Here is a 27934-nt window from a genome sequence, read left to right as displayed (position 1 = left end):
TCTCCCTATATACTATATATATAGCCCACAGTCCAGAATCCACGTAAATTAAAGATGGAGCGTGTCAAACAGTCCAGACCCTCCTGAAGTCTTCCCGTTGTTTGCTCACATTTGGAACGACAATTAGGCGCCATTACAGCTACGCCACCGCTCAAACATATATCAACCCCACCTCCACTCAACAGCCACCTCCTCAATCCATTTCCCGAGCGACCCCCCCCCCCCCCCCTCTTTCTCACTCTCTCTCTCTCTCTCTCTCTCTCTCTCTCTCTCTCTATATATATATATATATATATATATATATCATTCTACATGGCTTTTTTTTCTTTTCTTTTCTTTTCTTTTTTTTTAATTTTTTGTTTTGTTCATTCTGGTTCCCACAAAATGAAAAATAAAAAAAGGCTACATAAAATAAAGTGTGAAAAAATGTATGAGAATAATTTCGCATAGTCTCTTTTTTCTTTTTGAGATAGCAACAATTATCAAAAGCGATCCATTTCTCAAGTCCTTAAACACACTACGAAAAAAACAATGATTTTCAGTGTCGTTTCATTTAGTGGTACGCTGTTTATTATTTAAAATGTAGCGCTGTTTGAATAATAAATAGCTCTATATTTAACGATGTTTACTGTTCAAACGACTATAAATTTTGAGCCATAAATGAACGACACTATTTAAGCAACGTTAAAATGTTTGTTTTTTTTTTTTTTTTGGTAGTATTGGCACAAATTATATGATGATCGATCGTATTTTGGATAACTCAAACACGTACAGTTGAACATAGCTTTCTTTCTTTCTCTCTCTCTTTCACGAGAAGTATACGAGATATGATATATGGCTCAGGAGCTAGTTCTTGCTACTGTGAAGGATGTGCCAGGTCGAGCATTCGTGACGTTCTTGGCTGGTGACGGAGACTATGTCAAAGGCGTTGTTGGGTTAGCCGAAGGTCTGGCGAAGGCGAAAACGGCGTACCCATTAGTGGTGGCTGTCTTGCCGGACGTGCCATAAGAGCACTGCCAGATCCTCGAGTCTTTAGGCTGTATAATCCGGGAGATCGAACCCATTTACCTGTCGAAAAACCCGACCCAGTTCGCCATACCTTATTATGGCATCAACTATTCCAAGCTCCGTATATGGAAGGTATACAATAATACGTTATCTGTATATGTGTACATATATTTGGGTACTATATATATAGATTTTAAATAACAATTTGATTTTATTATTATTATTTTTTCTCTGAGATGCAGTTTGTGGAGTACAGTAGGATGATATACTTTGACAGAGACATCCAAGTGTATGAGAACATAGATGACCTCTTTTACAAGTACTTGCCGGACGGCCACTTCTATGCAGTGATGGACTGCCTCTCCCAACAGTCGGGCTACTGGAAATAGTGCCCTGAGAAGGTGAAGTGGCCGCCGGAGTTGGGGCAGCCACCATCTGTTTACTTCAACGCCGACATGTTTGTGTTCGAACCCAGTTTGTATTACAATTTGCAGATTGACAAGAAAGGAAAGAGAAAAGCAGAGAAGAAAGCTTGAAATGTGAAAAATTCTTGTATTGCGAGTTATGAGATAAAGCTACTGTAACACTGTATTTATACAAGTGAGATTACATAGAAAATGAAATTAACTCTAAACTAATCTGAAACTAATTCAGTTATGTATATAGCTGTCAATAACTATTCAGATACAAGTTGAACTACTTCTAGTTAAAAACTAACTGTAATACCCCTCTTCAAGATGGATGTTCGGAGTTGTAAATATTCACAACATTCATCTTGGATAGCAAAGAGGTAAACAATTGAAAACCAAGAGCCTTAGTGAATAAATCAGCTAGATTGAGCTGAGTATTAACATGCATAGTGCAAAGAACCCCATTAAGAATTTGATCATGAACAAGATGACAATCCAATTCAATGTGTTTTGTTCTTTCATGAAACACTGGATTAGCTGCAATGTATAAGGCTGTCTTGCTGTCATAGTAAAGAAGAGAAGCTTGAGGATGACTAATAGTAAGATCAGTGAGAAGTGATCTAATCCATGTAAGCTCACAACTGGTTGATGCCATAGCACGGTATTCAGCTTCTGCAGAAGACCGAAAAATAGTTTGTTGCTTCTTTGATTTCCAAGAAATAAGTGAATCTCCAAGAAACACACAAAAACCAGTAGTGGAACGCCTGGAATTTGGATAACCTGCCCAATCACTGTCACAAAAAGCCTTAAGCTGACAGTTGGAAGAATAAGAAAAGAAAATGCCTTGTATAGGAGCATTTTTAATATATCTTAAAACTCGGTATCCTACATCTAAATGGGGTTGACGCAGCTTTTCCATAAATTGATTCAAAATCTGTACAGAATATGCTAGATCAGGTCTAGTAAGAGTAAGATAAATCAATCTCCTAATTAACCTTCTGTACATAGTAGGATCATCTATAAGATTACCATTATCCCGAGAAAGTTTCACATGTGGCTCCATAGGGAACTTTGCAGGTTTAGAACCAAGTAAACCAGAATCTTCAAGGATTTCTAAGGCATATTTCTGTTGACAAAGGGAAATGCCTTTAGAGCTCTTAGCAATCTCGAGACCAAGAAAGTACTTGGCAAAACCAAGATCTTTAAGTTTAAACTTCTTGTCGAGAAATAAGATGAAATCTGAAATGACTCGAGCATCATTACTAACCAAAATCACATCATCTACATACACCAAGAGAGCAAGGAAATTGGAACCCGTAACCTTAGTGGAAAGGGAGTAATCGGCCTTGGATTGACGAAAACCATTATGAATAAGGGTGGATGAGAACTTGGAAAACCATTGGCGGGAGGCCTGTTTAAGACCATACAATGATTTAAGAAACCTGCAGACTTGTTGATCTCCTTTTGAAATGTAGCCATGTGGAGGAGTCATATACACATCTTCATGTAAATCACCATGAAGGAAGGCATTATTCACGTCCAATTGGTGAAGATGCCATTGTTTGGCAGCAGCAAGAGCTAAGAGACATCTCACTGTGGTCAGCTTTGCAACAGGAGAGAATGTCTCGTGATAGTTGATCCCTTCACACTGAGTTTATCCTTTTGCCACGAGCCAGGCTTTGTACCTTTCAACAGTCTCATCAGACTTGTATTTGACCTTAAAAACCCACTTGCAGCCAATGGGTTTTTTATGAGAAGGATGATCAACCAAGGACCAAGTCTGATTAGCCTCAAGAGCAGTAAGTTCAGCTTGCATTGCTTCACACCATTGAGGATATGCAATTGCTTGATGATAGTATTTAGGCTCAAAAATAGATGAAACAGAAAGACTAAATTGTTTGTGAGGAATAGACAATTTATCATAAGAAAGAAAAGATGATAAGGAGTAAGGAAATACCTGAAATGTTGCTGACAGACATGTCCATGGAGTTGGGAACCATCTGGGAACAAGAAGATGCTAATTGACAATGATAATCTTGCAAATAACTCGGTTGTTTACGAATTCTAGATGAAAGTATAGCAGGAATATTATGTTCTGTAACTGTTGGAATAAAAGTTGAAGAAGGTGAAATAGAAGGAATATTAGGTTCTGTAACTTCTGGAATAGAAGTTGAAGAGTCAATGATAGAGTTATGTTGTGAAGAAGAACCAGAATTATGTAATGGATCAATATCTTGGATAGCATGAGGAATTACTAAATTGTCATGCGAAACAGGAAGAGGTAAAGACAAAGAAGATTTATATGGAAAAATGGATTCATGGAAAATAACATCGATCTCTAGAAATAAAAGAAGAATGTGTATGAAGATCTAATAACTTGTAACCCTTCATACCAACATGATATCCAATGAAAACACAAGAATGGGCTTGAGGATCAAATTTTGAACGGGATTTAGTAAGAGTGGATGCAAAACAAAGACATCCAAAAACTCTAAGATGCTGATAAGATGGTGGACATTTAAAAAGTGCTTCATAAGGTGATTTATTGGACAAAATAGGAGTAGGTAATCGATTTATAAGATGAGTGGCAGTAAGCAAGCAATCACCCCAAAAAGATAAAGGTAGGTGTGATTAAAACCTTAAGGCCCTAGCTATGTTAAGAAGATGTTGATGCTTTCTTTCAACTATAGCATTTTGTTGTTGAGTGGCTACGCAACTATGTTGGTGTATGATCCCATTGGACAGAAAAAAAAAAAAAAAAAAAAAATCAGCCATATCGAATTCAGATCCATTATCAGACCTTAAACACTTAATTTTAAGGCTGAATTGAGTATTAACATAGTTAAAGAAAGATTGAATGATAGATTTTGTTTGAGACTTATGATGCATTAAGTACACCCAAGTAAAACGAGAAAAGTCATCAACAATTGTAAGGAAAAAACGAGATCCATTTATTGTATTTACAGATAATGGTCCCCAAATGTCACAATGAATGATATCAAATTGAGACTTTGTACAAGTATGACTTACAGGGAAAGGTAACTTGTGCTGTTTTGCTAGAGGACATACAACACACATGTTATTTGAATTTGAACAAACATTAGGAATCAAAGTATTTAACAAAGCTAGCCTAGACTGAGATGGATGCCCAAGTCGGTAATGCCATACATCAGTAGAGGTAGCCTTTTATTGAAAGTGCAGAAAATGCAGAATTGAAAGGAAATTGAGAATCTGAATTAAGTTGCAAGTAGAATAATCCAGCTTTCTCCTTACCCAGACCAATCGTCAACCAAGTGGACATGCTCTGTATAAAGCAAAATTTTTCAAGAAATATAAGGCAACAATGAAGAGATTTAGCAAGTTTGATGGCGAAAATTAAATTGAAGGTAAAAGAAGAAATGCAAAGAATATTCGTAAGAATAAAATGAACTGATATTTTAATAGTTCCGATGTGAGTGACCTTAGCAAGTTGGCCATTTGGCAATTTGACAAGTGAATAAAAAATAGCTGTAATAGAAGTAAAATAAGATATGGAGCAAATCATATGGTCAGTTGCACCAGTATCTATGATCCAAGGGTGAGAATTTTTATTGGAAGCTGCTTGAAAGGCTTTAAAATGTGTAGCAGAAAAAACAGAATGTGAAGAATTGAAAAATTATTGGATTGACAATTAAGTATACCTGACATGGGTGAGAAAAGATGGTCTTGGTTGGCAGAAGTGCTACCAACTTGATTTACTGAAGCAGAAATCTCAGAATTGGACGGTTTCAAGATAGCAAGAAGTTGTTGACACTGCTCTTGATTGATGGACAAAGCAGGTGTGTTGACATGATGAGACTCAGGATCAGACTGAAATTCCTGAACGTGATTTGCAGATGGAAATTGTGCCTTTGGTCGATTAGGCTTATAGCCTGGAGGATAGCCATGCAGTTTGTAGCATTTATCCACCAAATGCCCTAGCAAACCACAATACGTACAAAGAGGCCTCTCCTTTCGAAAATTCTGAGGAAAATTTGGCTTACCAAATCTGGTCTATTGTGGCTGTAACTGATTTGATCTTGTGAACATCGCAATTGTCTCTTGACTAGGAGAGACAATGGAGATATCACGTTGTCTTTCTTCTTGTAAAATAAGAGAAAAGACCTTGTTAATGGCAAGCATAGGATCAATTAACAAAATCTGTCATTTGATATGGGAAAATGAGTCATTTAGACCCATAAGAAACTGAAAAACATGATCTTGATGCTGATATTCCAGATTAGACTTGGATGAACCACAAGAACATTATGGAATTGGCCTATAGTTCATCAATTCATCTAATAGACCTTTGAGTTTGGTATAATACAAACTCATTGATTCACTTCCTTGAGAGTGTGCATATATAGCTTTTTGCAACTAAAAAATGCGAGGTCCATTCCTTTGCGAAAATCGTTCTTTTAGATCTAACCACATCTCATATAAAGTGTTGATGTAGAGAACACTAGCAGCAATATCCTTGGAGATGGAGTTCAACAGCCAAGATAGCACCATGTTATTGCTTCTTATCCAGGGACGATAAAGAGCATTAGTTGAAGAAGGCTTGGTTATGGAACCATCGATGAAGCCTACTGTGAGCGCCATGATCATTGACCCGCTCCAGGTATGATAATTCTCACCAAGGAGAATCTGAGATATGAGGACGGAACCTGGACTATCTTCGTGATGAAGATAGTACGGACTCGACGAATCGTCAATGGAGATTACAGCAGAGTATGAAGCGTCAGACGCCATTGGTTCTTGCTCTGATACCATATTACAATTTACAGATTGACAAGAAAGGAAAGAGAAAAGCAGAGAAGAAACAGAGAGAAGAAAGCTTGAAATGTGAACTGAAATTCTTGTATTGCGAGTTATGAGATAAAGCTACTGTAACACAGTATTTATACAAGCGAGATTACATAGAAAATGAAATCAACTCTAAGCTAATCTGAAACTAATTCAATTATGTATATAGTTGTCAATAACTAATTAGATACAAGTTGAACTACTTCTAGTTAAAAACTAATTGGTAGTTAATAACCTACCAGGACCTCTTGAAGACCCTAAAAGTAACACCACCAACCCCATTTGCCGAGCAGGTTCGTTTGGCACTCGTAAGCCTGTTTGTTTAATTAATGGGTTATTCTTGGATTGTGCTGAAAACATGTTGTTTTGGCAGGACTTCTTGAACATGTACTTCAGGGATAATTATCAGCCCATTCCTGCACGTTATAATCTTCTTGTTCATATGTTATGGCGCCACCCAGAGGAAGTGGATCAAGACAAAGTCAAAGTTGTTCACTTTCGATTTGTGCTACGGTGAGTATTTCTTCTTGTTGAATTGAACCTATAAATATCATAAAAATATGCAAATTCATCTCATTTTCAAATTCATTATTGAAATCAAAAGGAAATAGACTTTACCTCATTGATTAATATCGCATTTTTATTAATTTATACTTCTAAACTTTAAAAAGTGACATCAGGCCTCTTATATTATCGCTAGCTGTATGTACCGATGTATGTCAAATTAGACAATTTTGCGTTTTTTTGTCCAAAATACCTTCGAAGTTTTTTAAAAAATAAAAAATAACCATTTAAAAAAATTGAGGTGCTTATATGAAAAGGGTCACTATTTTTTAGTATTTTCAGTTTTCTTTTTTCTTTTTTCTTTTTTTTTTTTTAATAATTTTTTTTTTCAAATAGTATTTTAATTTTATTTTATGTATATAAAGCACATTTCATTACTTTTTGAGAAATATTACTTTGTATTTTCTTGTCATTCTTCTATCATTCTTCGTTGATGTGTAATTGTCAATTTACCATTAGTTTTTCTTTTTTAAACTATAATTGATACATCAGCAGAAAATGATATAAAAAGAACAAGAAAATGATGTATAACACGTATATAAAAATGCGATGTTAGTTTAGAGAGATAAAATATATTTTCCCTGGATGTTATGGTACTGTCTTGATTTGTTTGGATTGAGCATCTTGTACTGTACATTGTTAATATGTTCCATTTGTACGTTAATATATACAAATTAAGGGTTCAAAGCCATGGAAATATGATGGGAGAGGAGAGAACGTGTAAAGAGAAGACATAAAGATGCTAGTAAAGAAGTGGTGGGACATTTACAATGATGAATCATTGGACTATGTACAAAAAGCGTAAGGCGGCGGCAGCAGCAGCCGATGATGAGTTCGAACCAGTGAACATTCAGCAATTCTTGAAGGCTTTTTTCGGTTCTAGGTTCAACATGTGATGGCTCCATTAGTCGCCATTCTCCGCCTCCGGCCCCCACTTTTCGACCGGCAGCCTTCTCCAGCGACTTTTTGGCCTTTCTTTTTCCCAAACACAAGGTTACACCTTGAGTTTGAGGGGGAATGTTAGAATAAAATTGTTATGTTCGTTATTAGGTTTATCACCTTTCTAGTATTATATTAGAATAATTTCGTTATGTACCTTTCTAGTATTTTCCTTCCTAATGTATTCTAGGGTTTAATCTAGGGTTTCTTGTCTACTACTCATGGCCTCTCTATATATAGAGATATCTTGTAATACAATAAGATCAAGACTCAATACAATGTAGTCCAGTATTCTCTTCCGCTCCTTCTCTCTTCCATGTATTTCTCCAATATATTTCACATAGTATCAAAGCTATTTAATAAGTGAAAAAGAAAAGACATGCGTTTGAACCCTAATTTTTAGGGGTGTAAATCTGGACTGGATATAACCGGCCGGAAAACTGGATCCGGGCATTAACCGGTTCCGGGAAACTAGAAAATCCGGTTGGTACCCGGAGCCAGGTATTTATTTCAAAAAAACCCGGTTATACCCGGGGTACCCGGCTCCGGGTGGTTAATTAATTAAAAAAATAAAAATTACTCTTTGCCCTTTTATCCTAATACTACACAGCTTAGGTCCTTAGGAAGGGGGAGGAGCATATGGTCATTTTCATAAAAGCTTTGTTGCCCTAAAATTCAAGTATCAAAACTCAAAAAGTCAAAGACCCTTCAAGTTTGCTCTCACTGCCGCCGCTGCTCAAGAGCCTCAAGTTCACCTTCAGGCTTCAGACAAAAATCCATTCAAAATTTTCAAAAATCAAAACTCTGCCGCCGCTCAACTTCTCCGAATCATCTCTTTCTCCATTTCACTCTCCATCACCTTCACCGATTCACCACATCACGTTGAAACTGAAAAATTCTACCCTTTCACTTGTTCAGCCGCTCGCCACTCCTCACCGACTCCTCGCCGCTCGTCGCCGACTCGCTGCCTACCAGGTAACCAACCGGTCCAGCCTTCTTCTTCTTCTTCTTCTTCTTTTTCTTCTTCTTATTTCTTCTTCTAACTCATCGCTCACTGATCTTCACGTTCATTCTGTTTCTATTCATATTTGGTATTTTTGAAGCAGAACGAGCAAATCTTTGAAGGATATTTGTCTATTTGAAGGAGATCCTCAAATCAGGTTTTTTTCTCTAATTTTATTTTTTAAGTATGATATTTCATCTACTTATAATCTGTTTGATATTAATAATCGACTTTTTTTTTTTAAAAAAATTGCATCATTTTAAGGTAAAACATAAATAAAAAAAAAATAAAAAATAAAATAAACATTCATTGTACCATTAATATTAATAAAATAAAATAATTATAATGATTATTCATCAAGAGTTAGGATGAAAGTGATGGTATCTACGGCTAGAAATTGGTCTTAATTTGCCATGATATATATATTTTTTCCCCTGTTGATTGTGTCCCTTTCTTGCTCATGTTGCCATTTTCCTATTTGCCGGCGAATATTGTGATGGTGCTGTCACCTTATTGGGGAATTTGGGGTTCATGTTGGTAGCGGGTGACAAAATAAGTTGTATTTCTCAAAAAAAAAAAATAATAATAAAAAAAAAACACAAAGGAGTTCACATACAATCATTAGGATGAAACTGAAGCAGAAAGGAGGGGAATAAGAAAAGGGTAGAAAAGAAAAAAAGAGTAAACCTGCAAAGATCTATTGCTAGTAATTGTTGGTAATTGTTGTTGGAGTCATCTCCAAGTAATATAATTCATCTTTGAATTTCTAAGATATGGATAGACAGATCTTTGGTTGCCTAGTGAAATTCTTGATGAAGTTAAAATGATAGAATCCAATAAGCTGTATTTATATGGCACCTTTAATAGAACAATGAAAATTATCATTACATATTTAAAAGAATAATGCTATAGAAGTCTTGCATATATACATATATGAGCGAATATTCATTATTTATGGGGCATTTGATGAAACAAAGTAACAAACATATACCTCGAGAATCAAATAATTTTTTGATATGGGTCTTCTACGACAATAAATAAACTGATCTATTGCGTGATGGATTATGATTCATACACTACATTAAATTGTTTAGGTTTTGTGGGTAAACGGTATTGAAAAAATGCTAGTTCAATTATTATTTTTTTTTTAACAATTAAATTTATGCATGTTCTTCATATTATTAATGAATATGACTGCAAGAAACTTTGTATTATTATGTTATTAATGTTGTTTTATATTATTATGGTTCTTAATTGTATGGTCAGTACTATTAAGTGTAATATTGTTTTTATGCTCTAACTAGGCCTATTATGAAAAATGTCAATGAGTCACATGACAAGTCTCCAACTATAAATGTTGAAACCTCCCCGTCTTCCTTACAAACCGAATTGGATCCCTCCAAAGACAAACCACAAGCTATGAATCGGTCAAAAGTATGGTTGTACTTTACAAAAGTGACACCAATTGACAAGGAAAAGCCTAAGGCAGCATGCAATTATTGCAATAGGATGTTAGGGTGTCACTGGAGACATGACACTTCGGCTTTGAAGAACCACCTGACCTATAACTGTCCAACCTCTCCACTTAGAGATTTGGAAAAATCCAATGTACCCAAAGGTCAAACTCTCTTGCAACAGTTATTTAAAAAAATGTCAGAGAGCAGTAGTTGCAATACCACCCAACTAGGATTTGTGAAGTACGATCCGATTAAAATAAGGAAGTTGGTTGTTCAATATTTCACCATGGAGGAATTGCCTTTTAGGCATGTGGAGAGTCGTGGGTTTAGAGAATTGATGAATGGAATTGAACCAAGGTTCAATTTACCATATCACATTACTCTACAAAAAGATTGCATGAAACTTTATGAGGAAGAAAAACTTAAATTGAAGGCTTCTTTGAGGGGTAAAAGAATTTGCATCACCACTGATATATGGACATCTCTTCAAAATTTGAACTACATGGTTGTTACCGCTAGCTACATAGATTCTAGTTGGAGAATGCATAAAAAAATAATCAAGTTTAACTTGATTTCAAGTCATAAGGGTGAAAATATTGGAAGAATGTTGGAAAATACATTGATAGAATGGGAGATTGAATCTGTGTTCACTGTTACAGCTGATAATGCGACAGTCAATGATGTGGCGATTGATTATATGAAAAGGAAGTTGAAGGGCAAGAGAGGTTCTATTTTGGGAGGTGAATTCCTTCACATGAGGTGCGCCGCTCATATATTAAATCTTATTGTAAATGAAGGCTTGAAAGGATTGGGTGATTGTGTTTCTAATATTAGGAACGCAGTGAAATTTGTGAGGTCTTCACCGCAGAGAATGGCAAGGTTTAAAGAATGCATAAAGTGTGAAAAAATTCAATGTACGAAAACAGTGTGTGTAGATGTTCAAACAAGATGGAATTTTACGTACTTAATGATGAGTGCGGCTGAGAAGTACGAAAAAGCTTTTATTCAACTTGGGGAGGAAGATGGTAATCCTTTTGTTGTTCCTAGCTATGATGAGTGGAAAAATGCTAGGGAATTTGTGAAGTTTTTGAAACCTTTTTATGAAGCTACATTGAAGTTTTCTAGTTCAACTCATGTCACCTCTAACTCATATTTCATTCAACTTTGTATTATTATAAAGACATTGTCCGATGGGTGTATGAGTTGTAATCCTATCCTTAGTGCAGTAAGTTGGGATATGAAAAAAAAATATGAAAAGTATTGGGGAACTATGGAAAGGATTAACTTATTGTTGTATATTGCTCATGTTATTGACCCGCGTACCAAGTTGAAGGCGTTAAAATATTACTTGGTAAAATGCAATGGCCCTGATTGGGCGAAACAAATCGAGACAAATGTGAAAGACCTCTTGAACCGTTTGTGGGAGCAATACGATAAGTTATATGGGAGGCGTTTGTCTAACCTTGATGCGGGTGTGGAAAGTTCAAGTGTTGCTTCTATAGATGTTAGTGTTGATGATGATGATGATGATGCACTTACAGAGACGAAATATATGAAGTTTTTCATCAAACACCTTGAGGAAGAGAACAACTCGGAGTGTATGTCGGAGGTGGATCGTTATTTTTTTGGATGAGTGTGAAGCATCAACAAATGAATTTGACATCTTACTTTGGTGGAAGGTTAATGCACCTAAATATCTTATCCTCGCAGAGATAGCCCGTGATATATTGGCCATTCCTATTTCTACAGTTGCATCTGAGTCTGCATTCAGCAACGGAGGACGCATATTTGATCCCTTTAGGAGTTCATTGTTTCCATTGACAGTTGAGGTCTTGGTTTGCACACAAGATCGGTTAAAGAGCAATGAAGACTTGGAGTATGAGAATTTTATTGAAATATTTGATGAGCATGGTAAATGTTTATAAATTCATTTTAGTTTTCATTTTATTAATTCATTTTAGTTATTTATTCATTTAACTAATTTTTTTTTTTTTTTCCTTCTATTGTAGTTATAGATGATTGAGAGCAGAGCTACAAAAAGCCAGAAACCGGACCATGCTGGGATATGTTTAATATATGTTTATGATTCTATGAACTTTTGGTTATGAACTTTTTTAATATGTTTATGGACTTTTGGTTATGAGCTTTTTTAATATGTTTATGGACTTTTGGGTTTGAACTTTTTTAATATGTTTATGGACTTTTGGTTATAAACTTTTTTAGTATGTTTATTGTTTATGGACTTTTGGGTTTGAACTTTTTTAATATGTTTATTGTTTATGGACTTTTGGGTTTGAACAAATTATGCCTCTCAATTTGCAATTATTTGAGGATGCTGAGAGAAGTGCAGTAGATTACTTTGTACAATATTTTGGTTGTAGTGGTCAAGTTCAAGGCTTCTTTGTACAATATATTATAGATGTAGATTACTTTGATGTGTTTTCTTGTTGTAAATTACATGAAGTAGAATTAATGAAGTAGAATTAATATATGTAGATTTTTAACATGAAAGTCGTGGGAATTTTTGGAGGACAAAAGAAGGTTGAAAACCAAGATAGATATGATGCTGTAGTTTTGAAAATTTCAGTCTCAATTTAGTAGATCTGACTCTTTAATCATTAAAAGATTTTCTTTGATTTTGATAAAGGAATGATTTTTACCCATAATGAATGAGTCTTTAAGGGATTAAACCTTGGAAAAAGAAGGTTGAAAACCAGGGATTAAAACTGGGCATTACTAGTATAAAAAAGTTTAAATGAGGTTTAAAAAAGTAGGCAAAAAATTATTTTTTTTTAAAAAAATGCACCACCCAGACCGGATAACTGGGGTACCCGGGTCCGGGGCCGGGTGTTTAAAACAAAAAATCCGAGGAGGTTCCCGGTTTTTACCCAATACTCGGGAACCCGCTCCAGGTTTACACCCCTACTAATTTTTAAGAGGTGGTTGGATTTACAAAGGGACCACGGTAAATCATGGGGTGGCTCCTCCTACAACATAGGGTTTGTCTGTGCAACCACCTCTCCCACATATTGCGTTTCAATTAATACTTCGTTTTTCTTTTTCCTCAATTATAGGTAGAGTAGTTTTTTCAGTGTGTAGATGACGACGGGGGCTTAATCTGGCAAATTTGTCGACGTAGTGTAAATATATACCGTGCACATAATATGGCACACGTTGCAGATGCATTTTAACGCAATTAGCAATTTGAGGGGTATATTAACAATTGAATGACAGGTTAAGGTGAATATATGTATTTTTTTAAAAAAAATTTGATGAAGTTTTCCAGAGCTCAGATACTGAAATTGTAGACGTGCTTGGTCCTTTCCGCGTCGGATCCGGATTCTCTCCGCGTTGGATCCGGATCCTTTAGCGTTCAGGACCTTTGTCCAATATCAGTTGTATTTAATTTTTAATTTTTAAGAAAAATCTAGATATTTTCGTGATTGGCTCGCTTATATCAGGGGATCCTTGGGACCGAAGAAAGGTATAAAGTCAATGTTGACAGCTTGTATGAATTGCCGAGAACGAAGCTTCACGGAGAGCGGCTAAAGGGACAAGGACAACAATCATCACGTGTTCATTTCACTTGGACATGCAGTTGGACCGACCTACTGGCTCCTGCCATATAATCCACTGCTTTTATGCTCCTCACACTCACACTCACCTTTTCATTTTTATACTATTAAATTTTAGAACATTCAACAAAACGGCGGCTAGTGTGGACTTATTCAAAAGCCTGCTTGAATTTCAATTCATAAAAAGGGCCATCCAGAGTCCAGACATTAAATCCAATATCTAGCTAGCAGCTACAAATATATATATATATTTTGTACAGAGTCATATTTGATACGAGACTTCATCTCATATGCATAAATTTTACACTAAATATCAGTGTATGTAAAAAGTATATACAAATAACACATTTCATGTTGAAATAAGGACGTGTCGGGTCAAAAGTGATTGAAAAAAAACAGGAAATCCAAGTTGGACAAAAAGATTATCCATCATGTCTATTAATTATAATTAAGATGACCATGAAATTAGAAAGGTTTTGTCCTCAGAAAAATCCTACACAAGGGCATGCAATTTGGCAGATGGGGCAATCTCCAAGTAGCTTCCGCCAATTCCAACAACATCCTTATCTACTGTCTATATGTCATGCACCACGTCACAAGAGACAAGACTTCATCACGAGGAAACTCCAGCTCTTTCCTTCATCCTTCCCACACAATACAAGAATGTCCTGCCATCATGTCCTCCCTTTTATTTCAAAATCAACCAATATCTACCATTAATTCAAGGGAAATTTATAACTTTGTCTCTATCACGTACATTTTACTGCTTTGTATTAACTCTAGGAGAGGGAGGATGCCGTAATGATATTTACCCTAAACTAACAATATATAAGAAAAGACATAAATTACTATAATGAATTACCTAATTAATGAGATAAACCTTGTCCCAAATTGATCAAGATTGTAGTAAGAATAATAATAATTTTGATAAACGTGCTCTCTACGTAGCTTAAATACAAAAATGTTGTTTGTTAATTTAGGAAATTAATTATATTCTAAATTAAAAGAAAAGAGTGGAAGACAAGTGGGGGACAAGAAGAGGTTTATATAAAACTTGCATTCGACATGGTCCATGACCACACATATGACATGACCAAATCTGTCATCTGGATATGATGTCATGTTGCATAATGGATTAGAGCTAATAATGATTAGAAGAAAAAAAAATAACTCTAAGGGGTGGCATGATGGTTAGGCTTGTGGCTTCGAGGGAATACCTCCCCTCGAGGTTTTGAGTTCAAATTCATCCATATGCAAACAATCTCTAGGGCCAACCACCCCAATTGTGGTGGGGTATTCGGACCTCGGACTATCTGCTGGTGATTCAAGGCCCAATGTCTGAAGTGGCGACGGATATGGGATTGGGAATTAATCATTGGTTCCGGGCAAGTAGTTATTGTGCTCGAAATGTTCAACTACCACTTCGGTGGGCCAGTCATTTAACTAACGAGATACATTGCAGCTAAAGGAACCGTGAATATCTTGCATAAAAAAATAAATAAATTAGAGCTATTATTCAAAATTTCATTTACTTGTCAGTTGCCGGAAGAAGAAAAGTCATGGGAAAAAAAAAAAAAATGCAAGGCCTGAGGAGGATTTTATTGGTAGAAAACAGAAAAACCCAGCGGAGACATGACGTTTAGATGTGATCGTGGGCACCAAGGAAGATGACGTCCAATTCAATTCCACCGTTGAAAAAAATTGAGATCGTCTACAACACCCTTATTTAAAGACACTACTGTGGCCACTCATAATTGAGTATTTGGATGGGAGTCAACCTTCTTCATGGTCAAAGTTACGAAAAAGGCCCTAGTCAGACACATGGCGGAGCATGATACGATGACATCGGAGGCACAAGATTATGGGGCTGACCGAGAGACTGAGGTAAAAAGACCCCGATTACAGTCAAACTCAAACCACACCGGTGAGGCCGTTGAGCCGACATTTCAAATGTGGACAATACAGATGACGGAAGCAGTGACAGAATCACCGTCTAGTGGAACTCTCACACGTGTCATGATTCGATTAGACCGTAGACTAGTGCTGCGCGACCCTGGCTGCGGTCAGCACGTTTGATAACACCAGATTGGACCCGCACGTTGTTAATTCTAACTCTTCTAGGTTTATATATAGAAGCCTCCGCTAGCTTCTTGGTTTGCTCTGAGTTTCCCAGTCCGACGAGGAACGAGAACAACATCGATCTGTCTTTGAAAAAACAGAGAGAGAGAAAGAGATAGAAAAAAGGAACAAAAAGAGAAGGTTGAGAAGAATGACGGGTGAGCTAGAGTTACCACCGGGGTTCAGATTTCATCCGACGGACGAGGAGTTGGTGAATCATTATTTGTGTAGGAAATGTTCATCGCTGCCTCTTGCTGTTCCAATTATTAGGGAGATTGATCTGTATAAGTATGATCCATGGCAGCTCCCAGGTAATTTATTTATTTTTAATTTCTTTTCTTCTGTTACCCATCAAGGAAAAGAGCTTCTGTTACTTAGATTTGGATTCTTTGGTTCTGTTTTGAGACGTGGGTCACCTAAATCTCACTTCAATTCGCTTGGAATTGTTCAGTTTCTTCCTAAAAACAAAAAAAAAATATATGGGATTATGGTTTTTCTTTTTTCAGTTTCAGAAACAGAGCAGCCTTCTTTGTTTTTGGTAAATTTTGTAATCCAATCACGGAAAATTTTCAGTTTTGGTGTATGGGTTGGGTGAATCTGCTTGACTTGGTTCATTTCTTGGTTTCTCGGCATGAATATATCAGAAATTATTTCCTGTTTTACTCAATTAAGTTGGTTTATTTTGGTTGATTTTTGCGCAGACATGGCTCTTCACGGTGAAAAGGAATGGTATTTCTTTACCCCAAGGGACAGAAAATATCCAAACGGTTCGCGGCCGAACCGGGCAGCTGGAACCGGATACTGGAAGGCGACCGGAGCGGACAAGCCGATTGGGAAGCCCAAGCCTCTGGGAATAAAGAAAGCACTTGTTTTCTATGCTGGAAAAGCCCCTAGAGGAGTCAAAACAAATTGGATCATGCACGAATACCGTCTGGCTAATGTGGATAGGTCTGCTGGCAAGAAAAACAACTTGAGGGTACAGCCTTCTTCCCCCTTCGATCCCCATATTTTTCCATATATATATATATATAACCTCCTTAGATAAGCTAATTTTTTTTTTTTTTAATTGCAGCTTGATGACTGGGTCTTATGTCGAATTTACAACAAGAGAGGTTCAGTGGAGAAATATTACGCTGCAGACCAAAACATGAGAAACTTGACAGAAATCGACGAGAGAAAACCAAAAATTATGGTACCAACAAAAACAATGATCACCGACGACCAAATACACATGGACACGTCGGACTCCGTGCCAAAATTGCACACCGACTCGAGCTGCTCGGAGCACGTGGTGTCCCCCGAGTTCACGTGCGAGAGGGAGGTCCAAAGTGAAGCCAAATGGAGTGAGGTAGACAATTATTTTGGGTTCAATTACAACATGGATGATGGCTTTTCGGATGACCCTTTTGGCCGTCAGCTTCAGTTTCAAATGGACCAGCTCTCCCCTCTTCAGGACATGTTCACGTACCTACAGCAGCCCCTTTAATCAGACCCGTTTAAAATATTTTAATTCTTTAATTTGTGGGTCATGGACACCTCTGGCCTGCTGGTGATACTCCTCTCCTACCTAGTCTCCTACAAAATTAGAAAGCATTCGTTAGATTATTTATGGGCCCCCTAAATGAGCCTTGGGCCAAAGAAAGAGATCAGCTGCACTGCAATTGGTTGGTGACTATTTGCATTTCAATATTTGATCCATTATCCTAGTGTTAATAATAATAATAATGTGTAATGACCCCTCTAGAGTCTACGCAGGCAGGATATTCTTTTATCTTTCAAATTGTAGCTGAATTCTTTCATACCTATATGTATTGCTACTCAGAAACTAATGCATGTCTGGAAACATTCTTCATAAACAAACAATTAAAGAATGTATGAGCTAATAAGAAGTTATGTGGTGCTAGCAAATGTCATAAAATTGACTAAACGTGAATCAATTAGGATTCAGCATCACTTCATTCGATTTAAAAAATCCAACAGACTCAATCAAACAAAAGAGACAAGCATCGAGTCATTTTGACAACCAACCACCACTTGATCACGACACAGGTTTTCCCTCTTTACATCCACCAAAATGCCAAAGGACATCCAAGCTCTTACTTCCAATGCTATGTCACAGTAATACTACATATGAAATGATCAGGGAATGATAAACTTTAACTACCACGATAGAGATAGACCCTGCGTGGATTAGAATCACCCACAACATTCCTTAACTCTTCACCAGTACTACTCTTGCTGGCAGCACGACCCAATATTCACCACTCCAAGCACCAGCATTGTCAAAGCATAACACATCTAACTCATTTCCATAGGCTGGAAGTGGAGCAAGCTTATTCCCACCATCTGCCCATGCACCACGGCCGGTGCCTCTGATATTCTGCTCAACATGTGAAACCATTTCCTTGAAATAGAAGCTACGATGGTCAAGTGATTTGTGATAGTTCTTGGAATAAATTTCAGCCCAGACTTTATTAAAATAAGAACGACACCTAGCCCACTCCTCTTGTTTCTGCTTCAAGCGCGTTAGTATAACTGGCAAAGCAAGAAGCATTCTTCCTCCACACATCCATCACATCAAGCCCATGGTCACCATATAAACGTTCAATGCACCTGAGATTCAGTGCTGCAAGAAACACACAAGGAATATCCTATCAGAAAAGCGTCTGAGGAATGAGCTACATAACATATGTCCTCGAATTTCGTTGGTTATTAATCAAGCTATAACCTGTGAAGTGTTCCTCGATACGAATTGGACCATCTGTTTTCAATGTATTATTGTTGATCTTTTCCAATAGTTTTTCTACACGCTTGGTTGTTACATTCACAGACTCTAACAACATGTCCAGTTCGAACCTGATAGCAGGATTACAAAAAAGGTCACTAACTGCGAAAGCAACAAAATGCTGGATACTACTGCAATTAATTCAAGCAAATTGATAGTGATGTGGGGAAAAAAGAGGTGAAAAACAGGGCATGTATTAACCCCTGATAAAGCTCCAACCCATATATGACAGCACTAATGTGAAATTAAAAGGAAAAAATTGCATACATTCTTTGGCAACAGACGGTAACTGGGAGAGCAGCGCTCACAATTAGATAAGTCAAGTTCATTAATAGGTTTTGACATGTACTTTTCCTTGCTGGGAAATAATGACACCTTATGACCCCCACCATCTTTATTGCTAAAGGAAAAACTTTTGTCAAGTTATCCCTTTCTCGGTTTTCACGGTCTCTATCTTTAACCCCATCATCCCTTTCAAGCAAACTCTTGACCATACATACCTGCCAGAACATGACCCAAGTTAAAGAGAACCAAAAACAAGGCAGGCAACAACAAGATTACCTGATAAACAAAACTTCAAAGGAAATAGTATTTCTGAAATAAGTTCACTAAAAAAAATGTCATGTGATATGTGAGTAAGAATACTCAAAGCTAAAAGGACAATACTAACACAATAAGGCAAGTATGTTTAACATGCTAAGAAGTAATGTAGATTCAGAAAAGGAAAATGATGTAATATAAGAATACATCTTTTAATAAAAAGTTTCGATTACTTGTAAAAAAAAAATCATATGAAAACTTTTCAAAGTGTAAGTTTTATAACGACTTTTGAGGGTAAAACAAAAGGTTACTATGTATTAATGATACAGTGACAAATTATAAATTGTCCAAATGCAATTGACCTTAGTCTTGACATCTGAAGTTGATTATAATGAGTCACGTCTTTTTGACTCGGTCACTTGTTCCCATATACTTGATATTTCCTCCATATTGTAAATAGCAGCACCAGCAACAGTAGTAGTAGTAACAACAACAATAACAATTAAACTAGTCATAATAATTTTTATCATAAATTATGACTAATGTACCCTTAGTCATAATTCTCCTACTCAAGCACAAACAGAAAAATCTCGTTCACCATGTTGGGAATGATGTAAGGTCTAGGTTTCTCAACACCGCCCTCCAAATTCTCCTACTCAAGCTACACCGAAAAAATAGATGATACCTTCTTTTTATGCACCCATTACAAAATAGTACTACAAAGTTATTTAAACTCTGCAGCCAAACTGTGCTTGTCCAATAATATTTCTAGCCTAAGTGACTAGAAAAATACTGACTCAAACAAATATAAGAGAGAAATTAAGGCCTGAAAATGTATACACACACAAATGTATTTTTGAGGATCATATTACATTACACTTCCAATTAGCACAGTAGCTGCATCTCTTCTGGCTCAGTATTGTTTAATTGGGTTTGAATCTGTTTCCAGTTAGCAAACTATAGATGCACGCTAGATGCATCAGTGAGACAGAATTTGAGCTCCTATGAGGTTGACAGCCAAGATTCAATTAGGTGTGTTAAGAATGATCCGATTCAGTGTGAAATCAATTGCAAGATAATAAGTGAAAGAGTTGGGTTTCTGATACAAAGATTCTGACATCTAGGACATATTACATGATTTACTGTGTGATTCCCTCAAGCACTGAAGAAATCTGCACTGTTACATTTTCTGTCTGCTGTTCTAGTAAAATGGCCTTTCTGTTCAACTCTTTGTGTGGCATCAAAGTGAATGACTTACTCACAGAGCAATCCAAAAGAACAGGGAAAAGACCAAAATCGACTTAAACAGAAAAAGAAAAGACACACACACACACAAATGTTAATAAATTACACAATTTCAATGGGAAAGCTCTTAGCCTTTCGTGTGTTAAACAGAACGCCCAAGAAAAAACACAAACAAACAAACCCAAAATAACAAAAACCCAAATTTTCCAACAAATATTGAACCTTTAACTAATTTCCCAACAAATATTGAACCTTTAACGAACCCAATCCAAACGAAAATTTAGGGTTTTTCACATATGAGCCTCCAACAATTATTTTAAATAATCGAAATCCACCACATTCACTCAACAAATTGAAACCATAAATTGAAATCGACCACATTCACTAAAAGAAAAAAAAAAACATGAATACATGGACCAGGAAGAGTGAAAATATAAAAAACACACCGAATGATTAGAGGGAGGCGAGCTGGTGGGCTGAGCGGGTTGTCGGCGTCGATCAACGGCGGTGGAGTGGCGGTTTCCCGGAGGAGATTTGTGAGAGAGAGCGATAGAGCAACGTGAAACTGATTGTGAGAGGCAGATAGATTTTGAGAAGAGAACTGACCGAGAGTACTGATCTATTTGAGAGAGAGAGGCGTAACTTGAAAAAGAAGCAATTTTTTTTCACAATCCCGCGCGCGCTTTTATATCTGGGGATTTTTCACCTTCCAGAAATATATCATTTCCTGGCATACGCACATCTCATCACTTTTTGAAAAATGCTAGCTACTTTATATATATATATATATATATATATATATATATATATATATATATATATATATATATATATATGTATTTTTTATAATTCTTCTATTTTTTTTTTTGTTGACGTGGAATTGTCAATTTACCATCTTTTAAGAGCGAGAGATATAAATTTTAAATCTTTTCGATACACCAAAATTCAATTCACTAACGTACGATGCAAAACATAAGTGTGAATTGGATCGGAAGAAACCTTGAACATACAACTGTTATATATCAACAATTTTTTTGTGCCAAATGAAACAGAATCAGTACACTCAGGGTGTTTCTAATCTTTTAAGAGCGAGATATTTGAATTTTAAATATTTTCGGCACACGAAAATTCAATTTACTATTTTTTTTTTAATTTTTTAACTATAATTGATACATCAACCAAAAAAAAAAAAATGATATAAGAACGATAAGAGAAGGATGCATAACAAGCACACCTCTTAATTTTTAAAGCTCAGAGACATGAATAAAAATGCATGTGGTGTTTGTTCATAGAGATAAAACATATTTTCCTTTGGATGTTATATATGGTACTGTCTTGATTTGTTTGGATCGAACATCTTTGTACAGTTGTTAATTAATCCGTTTCATTTGTACACTAATAATTTAATATATATACACACAAAGGGTTCAAAGCCATGGAAATATGATGGGAGAGGAGAGAACATGCAAAGAGAAGACATAAAGATGCTAGTAAAGAAGTGGGGGGACATTTACAACGATGAATCATTGGACTACAAAAAGAGTAAGGCGGAGGCTTCAAAGGCTCAGTCCTTTCCCTATTTTTTTTTTTTGAAAAAAGGATCTTCGTAACCCATTCCTTTTCCTTGTATGCTAAAGAAAACATAATAATAATTAATTAATTAATTTTTTTTTCAAATTTTTATTTACGGCAACGTTGTGGGTCAAAACGTTGTCGTTAGAAAGAGGTACCAATTCCCAAACCTAGCTCCAACGGTTCATTTCCAGTGCGAGCGAGCAAGCCCTGCGTCTTTTATCAGTTGTAATTTGTGAAATCGGGGTTCTGGGTCTTGCTGAGTTCCGAAATTAACTTCTGGGTCTCTCTTATTTCCACCAAAACCCTCGTATTTCTCACCCAAAATCAAAGAATAACACATAGAAAACCAAAGCAAAGCAAATAATCAAAGTTGTATATCAGCATTTCAGCACGCTGACGATGACTGCTAAGCGCCTCGCATTTCTACCACAATTCAGGTACGTTCCCTCGGTCCCATTTCTCTTTAGGCCATTTTGCTCCGGAAACCCGTCTCTAAACGACGACGTTGAGATGGTTTTTCGCATAATCAATAGCTCTACCTCTTCGAACAACTTGAAGCAATCGTTGAAATCTAGTGGGGTTTTCCTCTCAAATGATTTGATTAATAAGGTTCTGAAAAGAGTCAGATTCAGCCATGGAAACCCTTTACATGCCTTGGAGTTTTTCAATTACACTGGTTATAGAAAAGGGTTTTATCACACTGCTTTTTCGTTGGATACGATGCTTTATATACTTGGTAGGAGCCGGGTGTTTGATAAAATTTGGGAGCTTTTGATTGAAATGAGGCGAAAAGATCCGTCCCTGATATCGCCGCGAACTGTTATGGTCGTTTTAGGTAGAATTGCTAAGGTTTGTTCGGTTAGGCAGACTGTAGAGTCGTTTAGAAAGTTTAAGAAGCTCGTGCCAGAGTTTGATACTGGTTGTTTTAATGCATTGTTAAGGACTTTGTGTCAAGAGAAGAGTATGGTAGATGCGAGGAATGTTTATCATAGTTTGAAGCATCAGTTTAGGCCGAATTTGCAAACTTTTAATATATTGTTGTCGGGGTGGAAGTCCACGGAGGAGGCCAAGGAGTTCTTTGAGGAGATGAGGGAATTGGGTGTGAAACCGGATATTGTTTCATATAATTGTTTGGTTGATGTGTATTGCAAGGGGAGAGAAGTGGACAGGGCATATAAGGTGGTTGAGAAGATGCGAGGTGAGGATATAACACCGGATGTGATCACGTATACTAGTCTTATTGGAGGCCTGGGGTTGATTGGTCAGCCGGATAAGGCTAGAGATGTTTTGATGGAAATGAAGGAATTTGGGTGTTACCCGGATGCTGCTGCATATAATGCTGCTATAAGGAATTTCTGTATTGCAAAGAGGCTTGGTGAAGCTTATAAATTGATGGATGAGATGGTGAACAAGGGTTTAAATCCAAATGCAACTACGTACAATTTGTTCTTCAGGGTTTTCTTCTGGTCGAATGATTTGCCAAGTTCCTGGAATTTGTACCGGAGGATGATGGATACTGGATGCCTGCCAAATACACAGTCTTGTATGTTCCTAATTAGGTTGTTTAAGAGGCAGGAAAAGATGGAGATGGCTCTACAGTTGTGGGATGACATGGTGGAGAAGGGTTTTGGGTCTTATTCCTTGGTATCTGATGTGTTGTTTGATTTTCTGTGTGATATGGGAAAGTTGGTGGAAGCAGAGAAGTGTTTTTTGCAGATGGTAGAGAAGGGGCATAAGCCAAGCCATGTTTCTTTTAGAAGGATCAAGGTGCTCATGGAACTTGCAAACAAGCATGAAGCCCTGAAGAACTTGTCTGAGAAAATGGCCAGTTTTGGGCGTTTGGTCCATGTTCCTAAACGTGTAGATAGCCCAACAGAGACATTAGATATGGACTCTCTTCCAGTAAATCACACTTTTGTGACCAATCGTGGTCCTAGGAGGTGCTAAGAGATGCAACAGAAGTTGTCGGACTGAGCCACTTGAACCACTGACTTCTAACTTAAGCAAAACTGAATTTATAAAGATTCAGAAATTGATTGGTTTACCACCTGTTGGCATGTGTTTAATTTCTTCTGTTGAAAGTGAAAGTTTCTCTCTCAGATGAACAGCATCCCAAGGCTGTTGCAGACAGCCATAACAAGTTCTTGTCTGGAAGAAGTAAACCTGGTTCACTTCATGCTGTCATCTAGCTTTGGGAAAACTATGAATCAGAAGTGAAAGGAAAACCTTATGTAGCATCACTCAGGGATGGGAAGTTCTTTCTGTTGTTGGCAGTGGCACACTTCCTCTTAGCTTCTCAGCTTGGAAATGGGGACACTTCTGTCACTTCACGCAAGGGAATTTCATCCGGAGATCATGGTTGGGGAGTTTGGCTACAACATCCAATCTGTCAAGGAAGTGCAGCTTTTTGACCTTCAGGGTGAACCTGATTCAATGGGATCACAAATGATTATTTCCATGATCTACTGGCTAGGATCTTGCAGTGCAGCTCTTTCGCCAGCCATAATATTTTAGTCTTCTGGCGAGATTTAGAGGGAATGTACTATTGAATACGGTTTTGCTTAGACTATAATCTACAAGAGTATTAAGAAAGCTCTACTATACAGATGTTCTTTCATCTTATCTAAGGTAGTGTTGGAATAAAGTTTAACTTTTTTCTTTGTGTGTTTATCAGATTTTGTAAAACATAAAACTAGTTCTTAATTTGTTATATTCTTTTATGAAATAAATATACTTATAAAAAGACTAAAATGTACATATAAATGATTTAGACAAACTTAGTTTCAATGGTCTTAAAATTTAATAAAAAGAAAAAAAATTCCGTAAGCCGCATGACAAAAGACGTGTAACTTCATTTTCTCTTTCTTTTTTATAAAACACATAAAACTAGATCTTGATCATCGAAAAACTACATCATCTATGCTCAGTTCTTTTTATAGCGCATAAGCCAAATTCTTATATTATTACATATGATTTGAAGTAGTTTATTATTGAATTGGTTTAGAACCAGACTGAGTCAAATTTGTAATTTGTTACACTCCCTAATACTACTATGCTAAAGATTATAACATAACTTTGGTTTTTCATAGCAAAATATCAATGAGCAAATACAAGCCTACTTGTAGTCCTATGCGTTTGAAGTAGAAGCAATTTGCTTAATTTAACATCCATTCCAAAATGCACCCTAAATAGATATACCATATTCTATCTGCCCTAGCCATATAATCTATATTTCTCTCCTCTTTTTGTTGTCTTTGCAAACACGAAATTGAAATACCATATCCAAAAAGCTCCGTTTATTTTGACACAAAATATTCTTCGTTGGAAAATATTTTTCAGAAAAAATAATTTATTTAAAAATATTTTTTAACGTTTGTCTTGTACGGAAAAATGAGCAACAACGGAGAGCCAAAAACTTTTGTAAATGGTTTGGCAACTTTTGGTGGTGGGCCAGCGGAGGTCCGACATATTCCAGCGGCAATCTGACAAAGTCTGATGATTTGAGAATAAGAAGTTTAAACTTAAAAAATGATTTACGATTTTAGAAAACGGAAATCATTATATGAAAATAAATAAGGCTTTCACGGTCAACAGAAAATATTTTTGGTTTGATCAGAATTATCAATTGTACAAACACCGAAAAATAGGAAAAATGATTTCTAAAAAACATTTTAGGTCAAAACAAAGATCATTATTTTGGGTTCTTTTTGTTCTTTTCTATATTATGATTAGCAAAGTTTCCTTCTAAAGTATAGATTGACCTTGGAAGCAAAAACTAATTAGATATCTTAACACGACAAGTTGATCCGATTTCTTCTCTTAGCCCAAAATAGATTTCAAATATATAACTCGTAGTGGAATATATATATATATATATATATATATATATATATATATATATACTTTCAATTATTCGAAAATTTCAAGAAACATAGCTAGACAAATTTTTTTTTTTTTTTTTAATTTTTTAAATACGGTTGCTATCCTTAATTAATAATTATCTCTCAAAAGATTATAATATAATATTGTCACAATAATTAGAAATTGAGGGAAAAATCTTCATATTCATTTCCCTATTATTATTAACACGCATCCAGGCGAGTGTAAAGAGATTATGATTTTCCTTGATATTCTTGCATAAATATATATATTTATGGAAGTTTTAGATTTCTTATTAATTCAACGGCCAATTAAGCTCCCGTATTCAACACATTTTCCCTATAAAATCTTTCTTCCTCTCCAAAGACAAGCGTTTTCTTCTTATTTGCTGCTTTGTTTGAAGCTATTTCAATGGAGGACCATCATGCCTCATCATCTCCGGTACTTATAATATATATATATACACATTCATCTTTTTTTTTTTTTTTTTTAATTATTTAATTATTTAAATTTGCACCATGCTCCTCTCCTTACAGATTTGTACCTTGAAAGTAGACATCAAGTGTTGTGATAAGTGCCCGATTAAATTGAAGAAAAAGTTATTGAAAACCAATGGTACGTTATTCGAACCGAAACTGAACCTAAGCCGAATCTTTATTTTCTTTTTCGTGTGAACAATCTCGCACTGTGTGTATATGTGATTGATTTTAATTTTTGTATACATATTTTGGTGTAGGAGTAACTTCGGTCGACATTGATTCAAAGAAAGGGACAGTCACGGTTGTAGGCGACATAGACCCTATGATACTCATGCAAATGTTTGAGAAGATGGGCAAACCGGCAGAGCTTTGGTCGTTTCAGAAGGTCCCCTCTCAATGCAAACCTAGTGGCTGTAACAACAACAAAAAAGAAGCTCAGTCTGCATGTGATGATGATGTTTCTGATCATGATCATGGTAACGAGTACGAATCCAAAAGGAGCGGCGCCACTCGCACTTCGATGGAAGGTCGCGGCGGGTTTGGCTGGAGAGATGTTTTCCCTCCCTCTAGCAGTACAAGGTTCTCAGGGGCATTACCCAATCCATTGTATTATCCTGGTCTTACTCCTTCAGGTTATTATCGACCACCACCACCGCCATTACAACCAAGGTCGACACACGGATATGGGTATGGGTACTTTCCATCGAGGTCAACACATAAATTCAACCCTATGACCCATTATACTAGTTATTGGGATAATTATCGCCTCTCACCGTAACGAGATTTATTATAATTGGCTGCTCGAATTGCAAAGGTAAGTGGACTCTGTACTTTAAACTGTTCGGGACAGGTTGAGGTGGGCCTTGCAACCCCCTTTTTGTCGGTATTACAGAGGATCCTCATTCTATATAAGCTTTATCATGAATTGCTCACCTTATTAGGGTTGCCAATTAAAAGAGGGTAAATTAAATAAAAGATGTTATCTCCCTTGGTTTGTAGGATTTGGATAATGAGACATTACTCACAAATGATTGGTTTTTTTAAATCATTTGTAATTCAGGCATGATGGTTAAGTAAATTTGGTTTAGAGTTTTTTTTATTGATTGTGGTTGACTAATTTGATTGTGATTTTTTGTGGTTATTGTGTTTACATTGTGCATTTGTGATTAAAGATAGTGATCCATCCTTTATTGCTAGGTTGTAAATAATGATATCACCACTTCTATCCGAACATTTTTGTGTTTGATGAAGACAATACAAAAGTGAACAAGTGATTAATACGATGTGTTATTTAGAAAATGATGGTTTAATTAATAGACAGATTGTGACTAGTATGAACAAAAGGTATGCATGAAAGTGTAAAAGTTCATTAGGAAATAATATTATTTGCTTTTTTGTTGTTTTTTTTTTTTTTAAAAAAAAAAAAAATCTCTCCATTATTTAAAATTGAGATGAATCATTTTATAATCTAAATTGAATTTTATTGAACTAAATTAACTAATGACTTGCAACATGGTAAATATGTGCCGCATT

General features: G+C 36.2%; 6 protein-coding genes across 6 annotated transcripts; 4 read left to right on the top strand and 2 right to left on the bottom strand.

The window, feature by feature from the left end:
• Positions 1–1740: 1740 nt before the first annotated feature.
• On the bottom strand, positions 1741–2910 carry LOC133851472 (uncharacterized mitochondrial protein AtMg00810-like). The gene has a single exon (XM_062287908.1). It carries the CDS (start codon positions 2908–2910, stop codon positions 1741–1743), a length of 1170 nt encoding a protein of 389 aa, XP_062143892.1.
• A 13018-nt stretch (positions 2911–15928) lies between these two features.
• LOC133851391 (NAC domain-containing protein 2-like) lies at positions 15929–17727 on the top strand. The gene is made up of 3 exons (XM_062287796.1): positions 15929–16209; positions 16600–16874; positions 16971–17727. Exons 1-3 carry the CDS (start codon positions 16050–16052, stop codon positions 17382–17384), a joined length of 849 nt encoding a protein of 282 aa, XP_062143780.1. The 5' UTR covers positions 15929–16049; the 3' UTR covers positions 17385–17727.
• On the top strand, positions 16050–17384 carry LOC133851470 (NAC domain-containing protein 2-like). The gene is made up of 3 exons (XM_062287907.1): positions 16050–16209; positions 16600–16874; positions 16971–17384. Exons 1-3 carry the CDS (start codon positions 16050–16052, stop codon positions 17382–17384), a joined length of 849 nt encoding a protein of 282 aa, XP_062143891.1.
• On the bottom strand, positions 17510–21205 carry LOC133851392 (paired amphipathic helix protein Sin3-like 3). The gene is made up of 4 exons (XM_062287797.1): positions 20915–21205; positions 18951–19183; positions 18627–18754; positions 17510–18524 (listed from the first exon to the last, which is right to left on the bottom strand). The coding sequence occupies exons 2-4, from the start codon at positions 19175–19177 to the stop codon at positions 18391–18393; spliced, it is 489 nt and encodes a 162-aa protein (XP_062143781.1). The 5' UTR covers positions 19178–19183; positions 20915–21205; the 3' UTR covers positions 17510–18390.
• Positions 21206–22202: 997 nt separating this feature from the next.
• Positions 22203–24703, top strand: LOC133883132 (putative pentatricopeptide repeat-containing protein At1g02420). The gene has a single exon (XM_062322351.1). The coding sequence runs from the start codon at positions 22443–22445 to the stop codon at positions 23988–23990; it is 1548 nt and encodes a 515-aa protein (XP_062178335.1). The 5' UTR covers positions 22203–22442; the 3' UTR covers positions 23991–24703.
• A 1630-nt stretch (positions 24704–26333) lies between these two features.
• Positions 26334–27179, top strand: LOC133851469 (heavy metal-associated isoprenylated plant protein 42-like). Its single transcript, XM_062287906.1, has 3 exons — positions 26334–26363; positions 26459–26537; positions 26659–27179. The coding sequence occupies exons 1-3, from the start codon at positions 26334–26336 to the stop codon at positions 27177–27179; spliced, it is 630 nt and encodes a 209-aa protein (XP_062143890.1).
• The last annotated feature ends 755 nt before the right edge of the window (positions 27180–27934 follow it).

This window comes from Alnus glutinosa, chromosome 12 (assembly GCF_958979055.1).
Source record: "Alnus glutinosa chromosome 12, dhAlnGlut1.1, whole genome shotgun sequence".
Lineage (NCBI taxonomy): Eukaryota > Viridiplantae > Streptophyta > Magnoliopsida > Fagales > Betulaceae > Alnus > Alnus glutinosa.
Note: the sequence above shows the minus strand (reverse complement) of the source record. Positions and strands in the feature narration are given on the sequence as shown.